Genomic DNA, 15,616 nt, shown 5'->3' with positions numbered 1-15,616 from the left:
CTGGTGCCTTTACATACTTTGTGTCCTCATCTAGAGAACAAGCATACCTACTCTGGTGCTTCAACAGGCTGGTGGGACAGACATCCCGGTCATAGTGTAATGAGCTCCCTGTCATACAGAGATCTGAGCAGCCCCTGCTGGTCTTCTGAATGCATCACTCATCACCTTGGATCCAGGACTTCAACTTCTGCCCTTTGGAAATCATCCAAAATATAATGGACAAAATTGGCAACCACCCAAATGTCCAAGAAGTATGCACTAGTTAAGTAATATGGCTCTATCTATACAATGAAGTGTTATGCAAGCATTAAAAATCACTCTTGAGAAAATATTTTTGATCACATAGGAATTGCTTCTGCTATCAAGAGTGAAATAGGCAAAATAGTAAATGATTTGTTTATAGTATGACATCATTAAAGAAAATATGTTTAGAAAATTAGGATCATGTATGTTCTTTGGTTCTCTTGCTTTATATTTTTACGTACCTTCCAGATTTTCTACAATGTGCATGAGTTATACTTATCATTTCTACTAAGTAAACAAAAAATATGGCTCTAGAAGAGATTCCTAAAATGAGTGAAAGTGTAGACAGAGATACCCTGGGGACCAGCACAAAGATCATTTTAGGAAGCTCTGGATCACTTCTCAGTTTTCTTCATTGACAACCATGGAATTCAATTAAACTCAGAAAACATTTGTTTCATCCTTAACAAGCACAAGGCTCTGTGCTGGAAACTTTCATTCAGAAGAGCCAGGGACAAGGATCATTCACAGCAAAACGTGACCAGGCCTTTGAGGGCAAAGGGAAGGGAGTCTGAACTCTGAGTGACTCCATATATTTTGCCAGGGACTGGGACATTCTCTACAATTTTCTAAATAAAATTTTCTTTCATTTGCCTAAAAGTAAAAATTGACAACATGCAACACTTGGAGGAGGAGGGAAAAGATGTCACAGAACTCAGTCCAACAAAACTTGCTGTAGAAGTCTTTTCTCTCTGGTTCTCCATGGTGGAGTGGGGGGCGGCCAGTCTCGTATGCCCGTGTTGGTGGGAAATCCTTAAAGCCCAATTAGAGACACCTTTGCAGAACAGACACTTAGGAACCTGTTTTTACAAATCAAGGAGAAGCAACAATGATCTAGTGAAAACAGATCATTCTGACAGGATACTTGGTGAATAAAAATCTCAAAAGCATGCAGGGGGACTTCATGCCATAGACTTAATAATGCCAGAAATAAAATGAATCTCTTTACTTTCTACTTGGAAGGCTCAGGAACATGGTTTCTGTAGCTCATTAGCTATTAAAATTATTAACAAATTATTATTTTCAATTGAAAGTGGTTATGGTATTCATTATTTCCTCTCATGCCAAGACTCTCTTTAGTCTACTCAGAACATGAATTGTCCAAAGCAATCCAAAGTTTCTAAATAGTTTTGGACCAGGTTCACTGACTTTGGCCCAGCAAGCCACTCGGGGTTGAGTGGCTAAAGGAATCCGTTACGTAATTTATTGAGAACTTAATTGAGACTAATTATTATCTCTCATTGCCTTGCCTGAAGAACATCTGCCCAGCATCTGCTGTGACTCCATTTGGTTGGGATGTTTGAATTTTTCTGTGAAGTGAAATAAGGGGCATGAATATTTTATTGTGGATTTATCCCACTGTAACTTTTTATAGGAAACTGCTGGTTGTTTTATTAGCCAGCAGCGTTAATAGACAGTGTCTCTCCTGCTGGAGCCAAGGTTTAGGGTGTACTCAGAACACACTGCCTTAGCGAGATCTGCCCCTGAGGAGGAGGTGGGCGGGTCTGTGAAATATGTGGCTAAGTCAGTGTTTGGGAGCAGGGGTTGCAGATCCTGGACTGTTCTGTGATGTGCCCGCTAAGACCCAGGTCCATCCAGAAGGGGGCACAAGTTGATAACAGGTTGACCGTATATGACCAATCACTGGCATATCCATGTGAGAAATGAATAGGAGCCATTCACCCCATTTCACAGAGGGAAAAACAAAGTTTCAGAAGTTCAGCAGCCAAGGTCATCAAAGACTTAATGAGCCCAAACTAGAACCGAGCCTCTTGCCTCCTAGGAGGCTCCTGGCCATGACCAGGTGAGGATATTCTTAGGGGAAACAATATCCTTCACACTGTTTGGGAACCAGGGGCGGAAGAGGGCATATCCAGGACCACCAGAAGAGCTCCTGGAGGGGCAAGTACTTGAGATTGGACAACTGAGAGACATGAGGAGGCTGTGCAGGCAGAGGGAATAGTGTCTGAGTCTCCAGGTCTGGGAATATCAAGCAGTCTGGAGAGGGAGGAACACATGGGGCCAACCAAAGCCAGGGAGGTAAGGCTGGTCCTCCTACCTTGATCTGTCCTAAGTCTTATTTTCCTTAGTGCAGAGTCTTATTTTTGTTTGCTTTCATATATTCATGAAAACATCTGCAATCCCTAGTGGGATGATGGAGGAGCATGGGATGAAGGAATGACTAAATTATCAGACTGGGCCTTGAGTGCAACTGACCCCTTGAGTGGGACTTCAGGATGTGAAAGACAGTAAGCACTAGGGAGCCATCGAAGGTTTTAGAGCGAGGAAGTCACATGACTGAAACCATGGCAGAGGTGCACAGACTACTTGGAAGGAAAAAGAGATCCCATGATGGGGAGGCCAGTTAGGAGACTGTTACAATACCCCAGGCAAGGGTTGCCATGGAAATGGGGAAGAGAGGTAGATTTGAGATCCCTTATGAGGGTTGGCTTGGTGGCACTTAGCAGCTGCTTGTTCATGGCTCAGGGAGCAGTCCAAGCTGCCGTCTAACCCTGCATGGCTGGTCTCTGGAAAAGGAGGGGCCACCAGTTTTGGCAGTGGGGCAAAGAGGAATGGTTTGTGACCTTGCCCACCCAGAACCAGAGGTGTGGTGGGACCCCTGCTGTCCTCTAGGTTGTCAATCACACAGGCCTGGAGTTCCCAAGGTGGAGAGTCAGGAGGCCTGTGCATCAAAATACCGATGGAAATCATACCGATGGAAATCATTCCCTTTTCCCTAGGAAAAGGGAAGGGGGAAAAGGGAAGGGGAAGGGGAAGGGAAGGGAAGGGAAGGAAAGGAAAGAAAGGAAAGGAAAGGAAAGCCATGGGCACAAAGGAGCCCAAGAGTGAACAAGGGGAGGGCTGAGATTCCTTGGAGAACAGGGGAGGAGGAGGCTTCAGAGAAGTAGAAGGCAGGTGGCAAGAGCTCCCAGCACCTGAGAAGTCAAGGAGGGACAAGCAAATATCAGGCAGAGCTGTTGCCAGGGTCAGAACTGTCAAAGCTCTCATCTACACTAAGGATTGTCATGACAAGTTATTGCCCACCAAAGACCCTTAGTCATTTGAGTTAATGCAGGAAGGAAGACGCCGCAGGATGCCAGCCACCAAGCAAGATTGTGGCCCCGCATCACCGGCCATCTCCACATGGCTCTGGCCTGGGTGTCTGTCACCCCCGGGGAATTTCTTCCCAGGCTCACTGTGGACATGACCTTTACAAGCCACACCAGCAGGGCCACCACTTCTAATACAGCAGCATGTTACGAGGCACCAGGGATTCGAAATAGACCAACAAAGTGTAACCATGGAGGCTGTTGTCCAGGGGCCTGGCTGGCTCCTGTCTGCTCTGGGGGTGTCCGGAAGCGCCTTTGGCAGGAGGGGCACAGGGAGCAAATGTGAGGCTTGCAATTAAAGATAGTCGTGTGTGGGGAAGTGAGGAGAGCTGTAAATTCCCTTGCTCATAAAGCTGCACGCCAGAGCCCTTGCAGGGCGAGCTCGGAGACAGAGTCAGCCAGCTTTTTCAGGCTGGTCGTGTTGGAGCCCTGCCCCTGCCCCTCTGAACACAACGGCCTTTCCCCTCTGTACCCTTTCCAGAAGACACAGAGCTGGCTCACTCCAACTCTGGAGAACTCCCCCTAGGAGTAGTTTCAGAGAATCTTGTGAAATTCTGAGCATTTTCATAGCCAGAGCGAGGCAGTGGCAGGGGTGGAATGTCAGGGAGGTCTGCTTGCATGTTTTCATGTTGAATAATTTTGTGGGGCTGGGCAGCTGGGCCAGCTGGGCAGGGGCTCCTGCTGGCGTTACTCAGGCCTCTGCGTATTTCTACAGCCCACTCTTCAGGATTTTGGTGTTGGTTTCGAATTGGTACCACTCAGACTGCTGTCTTGGGAAAACCATGTCACATCATGAATCTGGGGGAGTCTTTTTTTCCTAATCTTTTGAGGACAAAATTCTTGGGACTCACCTATTAAGCCAACCAAAAGACAAATTACAGGAAGGTGGGGTCAAAGCATTGACAGAGGACCCGTGTGGCGAGCCAGTGGTATAGAGTGGCCTCTTCAGGTCAGAGCCAGAGGAAGACACACATCCAGCCTCTCTGGTTTAGGTTCAGAACCACCGTAGCTGCCCCCTTGGAAAATTAAAGTGAGAAGTCCTAGACCAGAGGCTGCGGAACCAAATTCCGCAGCAGACATGGCTTGGCCTGCACAGGCATCTTAAGGTTTTAGAGTTCGTTTCCAACATTTTAAAATCAGATTGCAATAAGACTCTGAATTTTCAACATTACTTTTAAAAAGGAAAGATGTGGCAATACTTGACCCACATGGCAACTGTGGGCTGGAGCCCAGTGGCTCCCAGGACAGGCACCATGTTCATTCTCAGTTGACCACAGTCGCTGGCCACTCTCAGAAGTCTAAGTTAGTTAGTACATACTGACCTGGCTCTGGGTTGTGTAAGCATTTTTCTTATAAAAATGTTTATATGTACAGAAAAGTCTGAGGTTAACAAACAACTATGCCTGCACCTCCCAATTTTAACAAATTTTCATGATTGCCATATTTTAAGTAATCTAAAGTAATAGCATGTTATTAAAATAATATAATACAGATACATTAAAAGTCCCCCTTGACCCCTCCCAGTGCTCTTCTTCTCCCCTCCTCCATTAGTGGGTATGCTTTCCCCGCTAATTTTCAAACTTTTACCATATATGCATATATCCACAAACAAGAGAGTATTGTTTGGTGCATTTAAACAGGCTCTGAATGTATGTATGTTCATCTTGCCTTTGGGATCTAGCCACGTTGCCACTGTGGCTCTGGTACACCCATTTTCTTTGCTCTATGTGATTTCATCTTAGGTATTTAGTCGTTTGCCATTGAGGGACATTTGGGTTGTTTGCCAGTTGGGGCTTATGTAAACAATTATGCAGTGAACATCCTTTTCCAATTTCCTTAGACACATGTGCAAGTTGTATCCCAGAAGTGTAATTACACAGTCATAGGTCTGCACACCTTGAGCTTTCCTCCAAAGGCTTAACCTAGCGTTACCATGTCACCAGCACTGTAAGGGCTCCCATTGCTCCAGTCATGAACAAATCTGGTTTAGTCAGACTTTATAGTGTTGCCATCTGATCGGGAGGAAATGGTGCCTCATTGTTTGATTTTTTTAAATTCCCCTGTGCTGTAGTGAGGTTGAGTGTTTTCATATGTTAAGAGGATATTTATATTTTTTCTGTGATTTATCATCCTGTTGTTTGTGCATTATCCTGTTGGGCTACTTATCTCTTACTAACTGATTTACGAGCATTCTTTATACATCTTGGATTATAAATATTTTCCCTTATTTGAGGCCTCTTTTTTCACCTATGGTATCTTTGAGTAGAAGCTTTTATCTTTAATTTAGTTAAATTGGTTAACTTTAAATTTAGGAATTGTGCTTCTTTTGTCCTGTTTGACAATTTCTTCCTGACTTTTCAACTACAAATATGTTTTCCTGTGTGTTCTTCCAGAACTTTTAAGGTTTGGCTTTTCTTGCATATAAGAAGACTTTAACACATCCAGAATGTCTTTTTCTGCATAGTATGAGTTGAGACAATGAATTAATTTCTTCCATATGATAACCTATGCCTCTCCTCTGTATTATGTAATGGCTAGTTCACCCCGTTCCCACTGATAGATAAGGCTGTATTTATGGTGACCAAGATAACAAAACACACCATGCTTTCTGACCACAAGAAAATTACATTGGAAATAAGCAGTAAAAAGATAGTGACCCACTTTTCTCTATATTTTTGGAAATTAAAAATATATATAACTCATGGGTTAGGAGGAAATGATATTGGAAATTACAAAATTTTCAGAACTAACAATTAACATTTCTTTTTTTCTCCCTATTTTTGGGAAGCTGTGGATTATATTTCTGTTCTTTTGATGGTTATCCTTAAATGTGACCCAGGTACCTTAACTATAATGGTTTCAGTAGAGTCCAAAGTACTCAGAATCGCTAGCCTCTTCCTAAACAACACAGTGCCCTTAGTGCATGTGACCCTCAAACAGCCTCTACTTGTTCCTCTTATTATCTGGAAATTTGGTGTTACTATGTTGAAAAACCAAAAATATTCTGATATAACAAAAAGTTATATTAATTAGATAAAACAGACAAAATTCCTAGAAATACAAACTACTGTAACTGACTCAAGAACAAATAGATAACCTGAACAAACCCATAACAAGTAAAGAGACTGAATTAGTAATAAAAAAATTCCCACAGAAAAAAAGCCCAGGATCAGATGGCTTTACTGGTGAATTTTACAAAACATCTAAGGAAGAATTAGTATCAATTTTTCACAACCTCTTCCAAAAAGTAGAAAAGGAAGCACTTTACAACTCATTCTATGAGGCCAGTATTACCCTGATGACAAAACCAGACAAAGACATCACAAGAAAACTACATGCCAATATTGCTTATGAATATAGACACAAAAATCCTCAACAAAATATTAGTAAATTGAATCCAGCAATATAAAAAGGATTATGTACCATGATCAAGTGGAAACTTATGCTGGGAATGCAAGGTCCATTTATCATCTGAAAATCAAATAACATATCACATCAGTAGAATAAAAGACAAAACCACATTATTGTCTCAATTAACACAAACACACACAAAGCATTTTCAAAATTCAATACTCTTTCATGATCAATACACTCAGCAAACTAGGAATAGATGGGAATTTCCTCAACCTCGTGAAGGGATCTACAAAAAACCCACAGGAACCATCATACTTACTGGTGAAAGACTAAAGGCTTTTCCCCTAAGAGAGGAACAAGACAAGAATGTCTGTTTTCACTGCTTATATTCAACACTGTACTGGTGGTTCTAGCCAGGGCAATTAGGCAAGAAAATGAAAAAAAAAAAAAAAGGCATCTAGGTTAGAGATGTAAAACTATTATGTATTTGCAGATGACATGATCTTCCATATAGAAAATTCTGAAGAATCTCGTAAAAAGCTACTAGAACTAATATATTTGCTGGAAAAACAAAATTCAACTGAGTAAATTCAAAGATCTAATTGGTTTTATTTATCAATTCATGAATCAGTCAGGATCCCATCTAGCAACTAGAAGAGCACTCCAAGGGGTTGTACAAAATGGGAGATTTTTACTGGCAGAAAGAGGGTGGGCAAGAAAAGTATTAACAAAAGAAAAGATTGCTTCAATCCAGATCATCTTCTTCTGAGGGAAGGGAAGGGCTTTATCATAACATTACCTCACTAGTGTTGATCAGGAAATTTCAGATTGACTCTTAAAGGTCACATTTCTGGAAGGGATTGAAGCTGCAATTAAGTCTTTGTTTGCTGTCATGGGGGGCAAATGACACCACTTCGGTCTTGTTGTTTTTAACATATGAGTTGAGCAAGGTTACAGGATGTAAGAATGATATACAAAAATCAATTCTTTTTCTATACCCTTGCAATGAATAGTCTGAAAAGGAAATGAAGAAAATAATTCCATTTACAGTAGAATCAAAAACAATAAAGTACTTCAGAATAAATTTAACAAAAGACTTATACACTGCAAATGACAAAACATTATTTAAAGATGTTAATGAATATCTAAATACATCCCATTAGAAGGCTTAGTCTTGTTAAGAGGGCAGTACTCCTCAAACTGATCTACTGATAAAACATAAATCCCTATCAAAATTCCAGCTGTCTTTATTGTGCAAATGAACAAGATGATCCTAAAATTTATGTGGAATTGCAAAGGGTTCCAAATAGTCAATACAATCTTTAAAAACAAGAACAAAATTGGAGGACTTAAAGCTTCTTAGTTTCAAAGATTACTATAAAGCTAGAGTAATCAAGACAGTATGGGACTTGCATAAAGAGAGACATATAGAACAATGTAATATAAATGAGTAAATGAATATTCTCACATTTACTATCAGTTAATTTTCAACAGTGCAATAGAGAAAGAACCATCTTTTCTATAAATGGTACTGAGACTCTGGATGTCCACATACAAAAGATAGAAGTTGGATCCCTAGCTTATACCATAGATAAAAAATTAACTCAAAATGGATCAAGCACCTACATGTAAGTGCTAAAGCTATAAAACTCGTACAGGAAAACATAGGCATAGACCATAAATAAATAAACGATTGATTACTATATGATTCATCAAAAAAAAAAAAAACATAGGCATAAATCTTCCTGACTCTAGATTAGGCAATGGTTTCTTAGATATGAAAGCAAAAGCACAAGCAATAAAAGAAAGAAAGAAACTAAACATTATAAAAATTTTTAACTTTTGTTCTTCAAGGCCATCAAGAAAATGAAAAGATAGCCCAAAGAAGGGAAAAAAACGTTTTCATAAATCATATATCAGAAAAAATAATTTTATCTAGACCATATCAAAAACTCTTACAACTCAATAATAAAAAAAACAAATAACCCAACTAAAAAATGGGCAAATCATCTGAACAGACATTCTTTTTTTTTTTTGCTAATGTGAATTTTCTTTATTATTTAAACTTTCTCAGATTATGCAATTCTTTAGTAAAACAGTATTGAGTCACTAACAATAGGAAACATGTTTTTCACACATTTAATAGAACACAAATTAAACAGACATTCTCAAAAGAAGACACGCAAATGGCCAATAAGCACATGAGAAGATGCTCAACATCATCAGCCATCAGGGAAATACAAATCAAAACCACAATGAAATGCAACAAGTAGTATTGGGGAAACTGGATATCAAGATACAAAAGAATGAAGTTGGACCTTTACCTTATACCATGTACAAAAATAAGCTCAAAATGGAGCAAAGACCTAAATATAAGAGTTAAAGCTAAAACTCAGAATAAAACATAGGAAAAAAGCTTCATTACATTGGATTTGGTAATGACTTCTTAGATATGACACCAAAAGCATAGGCAACAGAAGGAAAAATAGATAAATTGAACTTCAAAATTAAAAACTTTTTTGTATCAAAGGACATAATCAACGAAGTGAAAATGCAACCCAAAGAATGGGAGAAAATATTTGCAAATCACATATTTGATAAAGAAGCAATATCCAGAATGTATAAAGAATTCCTACAACTAAACAACAAAAGGCACCCCTTTAAGAAATAGGCAAAGAACATGTTTACTCATTTCTCCAAAGAAGATATGCACATGGCCAATAAGTACATGAAAAAATGCTCATCACCACTAATCGTTAGGGAAATGCCAATCAAACCACAATGAGGTAACCACTTCATACCCATGAAGATAGTTATTATTAAAAAACAGCAAATAAGGTGAGGATGTGGTGAAATTGGAACCCTTCTACATTGTTGAATGGAATGTCAAATGGTACAGCCACTGTGGGAAACAGTATGGTGTTTCCTCAAAAAATTAAACAGAATTACCATGTGGTCCAGCAATTTCACTTCTGGGTATATACCCAAAAGAACTGAAAGCAGGGACTCAAACAGAAATTTGTACAACCATCTTCATAGCAGCACTATGCACAATAGTCAAAAGGTGTAAGCAACACAGGTGTTCCTCTCTGGACAAATGGATAAATGAAATGTGTTACATGTGTACAATGGAATATTATTCAGCCTTCAAAAGGAAGGAAATTCTGACACATGCTGCAACATGGATGAACCTTGAGGACATTATGCTAAGTGAAATTAGACAGTCACAAAAGAACAAACATTGTATGATTCCACTTATATGAGGTACCTTGAGCAGTCAAAGTCATAGAGACAGAAAGTAGGATGATAGTTGCCAGGGGCTGGGGGGAGAGGGGAATAGGAGGTTACTGTTTAATGAATCTAGAATTCAGTTTGGGAAGATGAAAAGTTTGGGAGAGAATGGTGAGGGTTATACAACAATGTGAATGTATTTAATGCTACTGAACTGTACACTGCAAAGTGGTAAAAATGGTAAATTTTGTATACAGTTTACCACAGTAAAATGAAACCACAATGGGATATCACTTCACACCTACTAGGATGGCTATAATCAAAATGATAGATAATAGAAAAAATTTATGAGAGTGTGGAGAATTTAGAATTTCATACACTACTGTAGAAATGCAAAATGGTGCAGCTGCTTTGGAAACAGTCTGGCATTTCTCAAATTGTTAAACATAGCGTTAGCATATGATCCAGCAATTCCACTCCTTGGTATATACTCCAAAAAAATGAGAACATATGTCCACACAAAAATTGTACACAGATGCTCACTGCAGCATTATTCATAATAGCCGAAATGTGGAGACAACCCAAATGTCCATCAGCTGATGAACCCATAAATAAACATGGTGTATCTATACAATCAAGTATTATTCAATGATAAAAAGGAATGAAATACTAATAGATGCTATAACATGGATGAGCCTTGGAAACATTATGCTAAGTGAAAGAAGCTGGGCACAAAGAACCACATGTTATGTGATTCCATTTATATGAAATGTCCAGAAGAAGCAAATCTATAGAGACAAAAAGTAGATTAGTGATTGCCTGGGACTGAGAGGGTTAGGAGGGGGGCATGTATTGGGAGATGACAGCTAAGAGGTGTGGAGTTTCTTTTGGGGGTAATAAAAATATTCTAAAATTGATTGCGGTGGTGATTTCACACCACCACAATATATTTCAGAATATACTGAATTGACCTCTTTACATGGATGAATTGTATGGTATGTGAATTATGTCTCAATGGAACTGTTAAAATAGTTCTTCTACTTGCTAATGTATGACCTTGGGCAAGCCACTTAACCTCTCTGTGCCTTGATTTCCTCACCTGTAGAATGGCTCTCCAAAGGATTGTTACAGGGATCAAATAATTTGAATCATGTTAAGTGCTGAGAACATGGCCTGGCACATAGGAAGCTCCCAAAACGGTTAGCTGGTGCAATATCTAGAGAAGCCATTCTTAAAACATTTTCCCTTAAGCCATGTTTTAGCAAAGCATTAAAGTCTTCCCTTCCCTCCCTTCTCCCTCCCTCCCTCACTCCCTTCCTTCCTTCCTTTCTCTTCCTTTCCCCAGCACATGAAAACTAACCACAGTGACTCAAGAACCTTTTCAGGAAAACGCAGCAAGTTCTCAGACCCTGACCCAGCCTGATTTCAGGATGGAATTATGTCCTCCAGCAGAAGCTCACATGCACAGGCCGATGTATTCGCTCCTCATCATGCACTCCAGGCTCTCATTTCCTCCTATAAAAAACAAATATGTGAATAATATTACTTTTCAGGGAAATATATATGAGAACTCATAATTCTCAAGTTTTAAATGGAGAAATGCTGGATTGAAACTTCGTGTGCAGCTCTAAAGCGTCCCCCTCTGTCCCCTGGGAGAACATCACAGCCCAGCTTGCTAAGTCCCGGTTGTACCTCCTTACCCGACTCCTTTCACAGACATCTGTTCAATAAAAGCAGCCACGTATCTTCGGAGACTTTAAATGGCACATGTGTTTTGATTGCTCTCATAACGGAGTTGCTGGCTCCAATCTGCCCTGAGCTGTGAGAGTGGCTCGGGCAGACAGAGAGTCTGTCGCTGCCGAGTCCTCCGTGGTGTTTTTGGGACGAGGCCCAGGAGGTTCGGCTCTTGGCCAGCCGGCCTCTGCCACGTCTCCTCACCCCAGGCTGGCGGCACACATGGTGACCACAGCCCGGGTGCCCTGGGAGAGGCCTTGTCATCCACGGGAAGGCAGAGTGGTGTTAGCCTGACCTTGGCCAGACGTTCAGAGCCTAGGGGCCAGCAGCCCTGCACCAGGGAGAGAGGGAAGAGACTCCCATCCTTGGAGCTCCCCTGCAGGCATCTCCCTGGGGCCTTTACCTGCCGTAGCCGTAAGGTCATCCATCATCAGGTCCTCACAACTGTGCTCCCAGTTCTTGCCCCTGCTTTATGGATGAAGGCCAGGTGCTCAGAGGAGAGAGAGAACTCGCACCAAGTTATAGGACTCAGCACTCAAACAGGTTTTTCATATTCCTCTCATCTGAATCACACAAATATATTGAAATTTTTTTAAAAATTAAAACTAATTTGTTTTGGTTCCGAATGCCCACATAGACTGCCCATTCCAGAGGGCTTTGAGGAACAGCTCCTCTGAATAAGAAGGATGCCTAGACTGAGAATAATAGTTACAGCAATAATAACAGCTGCTAGTTATCAGGCCCATAGAGTGCGAGGCCTGCACTGACCGTGTGGCAAAGGCTTGAGTACTGACTTGTCCAAGGTCACACAGCTGGCAAGTTGGTGGAGTGGACTCAAGTCCAGGCCCATCTGACACCAGCGTCCTGAATGTGACCTTCTGAGACTTTGAGAATGTCTGATTCTAGTAAATGGGCACCTTTCACTCTCAGGGCATCCTGATGAGGTTGGTCAGGTGTTCCCTAACCAGAGCAAGATTGTATAAATACAAAAAGGAAGCTTCTGGGTTGGGGCACAGAGGACCCACCCACTTAATAGCTAGCGGGCCTTAGGCCAGTCTTGCTGTCTCTCCAAGTTCGTTTCTCCATCCGTGAAGCAAGACAAGCAGGCCCTGAGCCACCTTCCTCTGGGAGTTCAGGTGGGTGTGAAGGCAAGATGGTGGTGGGAAAGGACTGCACACAAACAGGAGGGACACCTTGGAGACGTGGGGCTGACCCACAGTGGGAGATGCAGGCCTGTTCCTTCAAACTCTCTCTTGGCAGAGGAGAAATGAGAAGTGAGATCTTTGATCTGTTTGCTTTCCAACTCAGACTGCCTGAGCCCCCTGGGCTAGGAATGGACAGGATCACTCTTCAGGCCAGACTCTTTATCAAGATGCACTGACCCACTGGCCCACTGACCCAGGTCACCAACTCCCAAGGGGAGACAGCAGCCAAGCCCTGGCTGAGGCCGAGCCTTCCCCTCACACATGCTGCCCACCGCCAGGTCCCTGGCCTCCCTCCCCTGCTGGCCTCCAGAGTCTCGGACGTGGCACAGGTCTCCCACAGGTCATCTGCTCTGCCATTTGACCCAGATGACTTCCATGAGGCACTGCCAGTGGACAGGGGTGGCCTTTCTAGACAGATGGGTCCACGAGAGGAAGCTCCCTGTCTGTCCTGAAGCCACTGCTTCCAGCCCTCAGCCATTCTCAGCATTTCCTTCTCACGCAGATGTCCCCTCTCGCGTTCTCGCTCATGCTTCCTGCCCACGCACAGTCCGCTTGACCAGAGGGTCCCAAGTCATGAGACAACTCGCATCAGGTCTTGTTTCCAAAGCTTGGGTGTCACCCCAAGATTGAGGGTCTGTGGAGCCCACTCTGTAGGCATCAAACCAAATCTGCTAAGGGGCGCCCGCAAGGCCTCTCCTCTTCACCCTCCTTCCGCTCTGCATTTACAGCACTGGCAACCCTTCTCCCCAGTCCTCCCCCAGGTCAGCAACCTGTCCTCATGGCTAAATCCGGGGGATGCTCTTCAGGCCTCATCCAACCCCACCCTTCCTGACGTCTCCTGCACCGTCCTCCTGCCCTCCCTAGCCTTGCTCGTCGCCTCTTCTGCTCCTCAGAGCCTCCCATGACTGATTCCAACCCCAGGTGCTTGTATTCCCCAGCCCCTGCCCCTGCCCTCTATCCTCCTGTAGAAGCTCCCTGGATGAGTTGTTCTTACCCTTGATGTCTACCAGGATTTATTGCTTTTGACTTCCAACCCTGTGTCTCCAATCAGGCAGCACCCTTGAACACCAGAACTGCACCTGCAGACCCTTCCCAGCACCACTCAGCGACCCAGCGGCCACCTTCAAAGTGGTGCCCACCCTTCTGCCCCCAGGCCAACTCCCTTCCCTGTGTTCTCCCTCCCAGTGGAGACACCACCAGCATCCTCCGGGCCAGTCAACATCCTGAGCTTGATTCTTGCCTCCTTTCTCTCCATGACCCTACATACCCAAAGCCCTGTCAAAACCCTTTCATAGTCTTGTATCAGTGCCTGTTTTCCATTTCTCCACTGCCTTCATGAACGCCATCATCTTGCCCCAGGGCACATGATTAACGAAGACCGCCCAAGGAAACCTCCCTCCTAACCACCCTGAAGTACCCTCCAAGGATTGGCCATCCCAAACTCGCAGCTCTTCCTCAACATTTCATGGGCAGGCGCTCTCGGTCAGAGCACTGAGCCCTGCTTCTTTGGTTGGCCAACTTCACTTTGACTTCGGGACCCAACTCAAGCTCCATTTCCTCCACTGCACTTAGCAGCTAGTGAAGACATTGCCTGTTTATATGCTTCCCTCTCCCCCAAGGACCACACACTTGACTGAGCTTTGTGAAGGTGGGACACTGAGCTGAGTGCCCTGGCCCTTGATTCAGGGCTTGGCGTGAAGTTGATACCCATGTGTCTGGGGGACAGATAAGATGAGGTTGGACAAAGTAACCATCCCAGTAGCAGAAATCTCTTTAACCTGCCCTGCAGCTTTCTGGAGCTTTTGGACTGTTTCATATCCTTCTTTTCATGCTGTGGTATTTTACATTTTACATGTAAAATACATGGTATTTTACAAGCATATTTGATGCTATGCTTGGAATTTGCATATCTCTATAACAGCTGCTCAGAGAATCACATACAGTCATCTAGTTTTCTTACTTTGATTAATTTAGCTAATGTAAGGAACATTCCTGATTCAGAGATAGGCACAGATTAGGTGCTCAGTCAATGCCAGATCCTTACTATTGACCCATTTTGGAGATGGATAAAGTTGACACCATGGACAGACCACTTGTTATCTTGAACACTTGTTGTGTTGAAATACAGCAGCTCACATTTTTTTTACAATTTGAAGTTGTTGAAAATAAATGACCCACCAGTGTACTCTTTTTGGTTATCTATACTTGAGATTCACTTTATATTCAACATAAAATAACTGTGTTAGAAGAATGTGATCCTGAAGATGCCATTGTTTCTTTGTGAGACTGTCACATTTCAGCAGATTTCATGAGATCTTTACCTAGTTTAAGTCTCAGCCAAATCAAGACTTGAAACTGAATTTTGAACGTAAGATAAAATTTCTCAGGACTGTTAATGTGATGCATGTAGTAGGCAAAATAATGACCCCCAAAGATGTCTACATCCTAATCCCTGGAACTCATGAAAATGTTAGGTTACTTGTCAAAGGAAAGTTAGAGCTGCAGGTGGAATTAGGTTGTTATGGGTCTCCCCTGAAAGATGTTACCAGAACCCCGGAGAGAGGTATGGAACAGAGTCCTCTGAGTCCTCAGAAAGAACCCATCCTGCCAACACTTTGATTTTTAACTTCCAGCCTCCAGAGCTGTAAGAGAATAAATTTCTGTTGTTTTAAGCCACCC

General features: G+C 42.5%; 1 protein-coding gene across 4 annotated transcripts in view; it reads left to right on the top strand.

The window, feature by feature from the left end:
• ADAMTS17 (ADAM metallopeptidase with thrombospondin type 1 motif 17) overlaps window positions 1–15,616 on the top strand; it is a 354,869-nt gene that overhangs the window by 307,190 nt on the left and 32,063 nt on the right. The window contains exon 20 of one of the 4 annotated variants that reach the window (XM_060096916.1): window positions 35–121. The exons of the other annotated variants lie outside the window; for them this stretch is intronic. Within the exon in view, the coding sequence (XP_059952899.1) occupies window positions 35–95 (61 nt within the window). The 3' untranslated portion in view covers window positions 96–121. Of the gene's footprint in view, window positions 1–34; window positions 122–15,616 lie in introns of those variants that run through there. 4 annotated transcript variants of the gene reach the window in all.

Source organism: Mesoplodon densirostris, chromosome 4 (genome assembly GCF_025265405.1).
Source record: "Mesoplodon densirostris isolate mMesDen1 chromosome 4, mMesDen1 primary haplotype, whole genome shotgun sequence".
NCBI lineage: Eukaryota > Metazoa > Chordata > Mammalia > Artiodactyla > Ziphiidae > Mesoplodon > Mesoplodon densirostris.
This window is presented reverse-complemented; position numbering and strand designations above follow the sequence as displayed.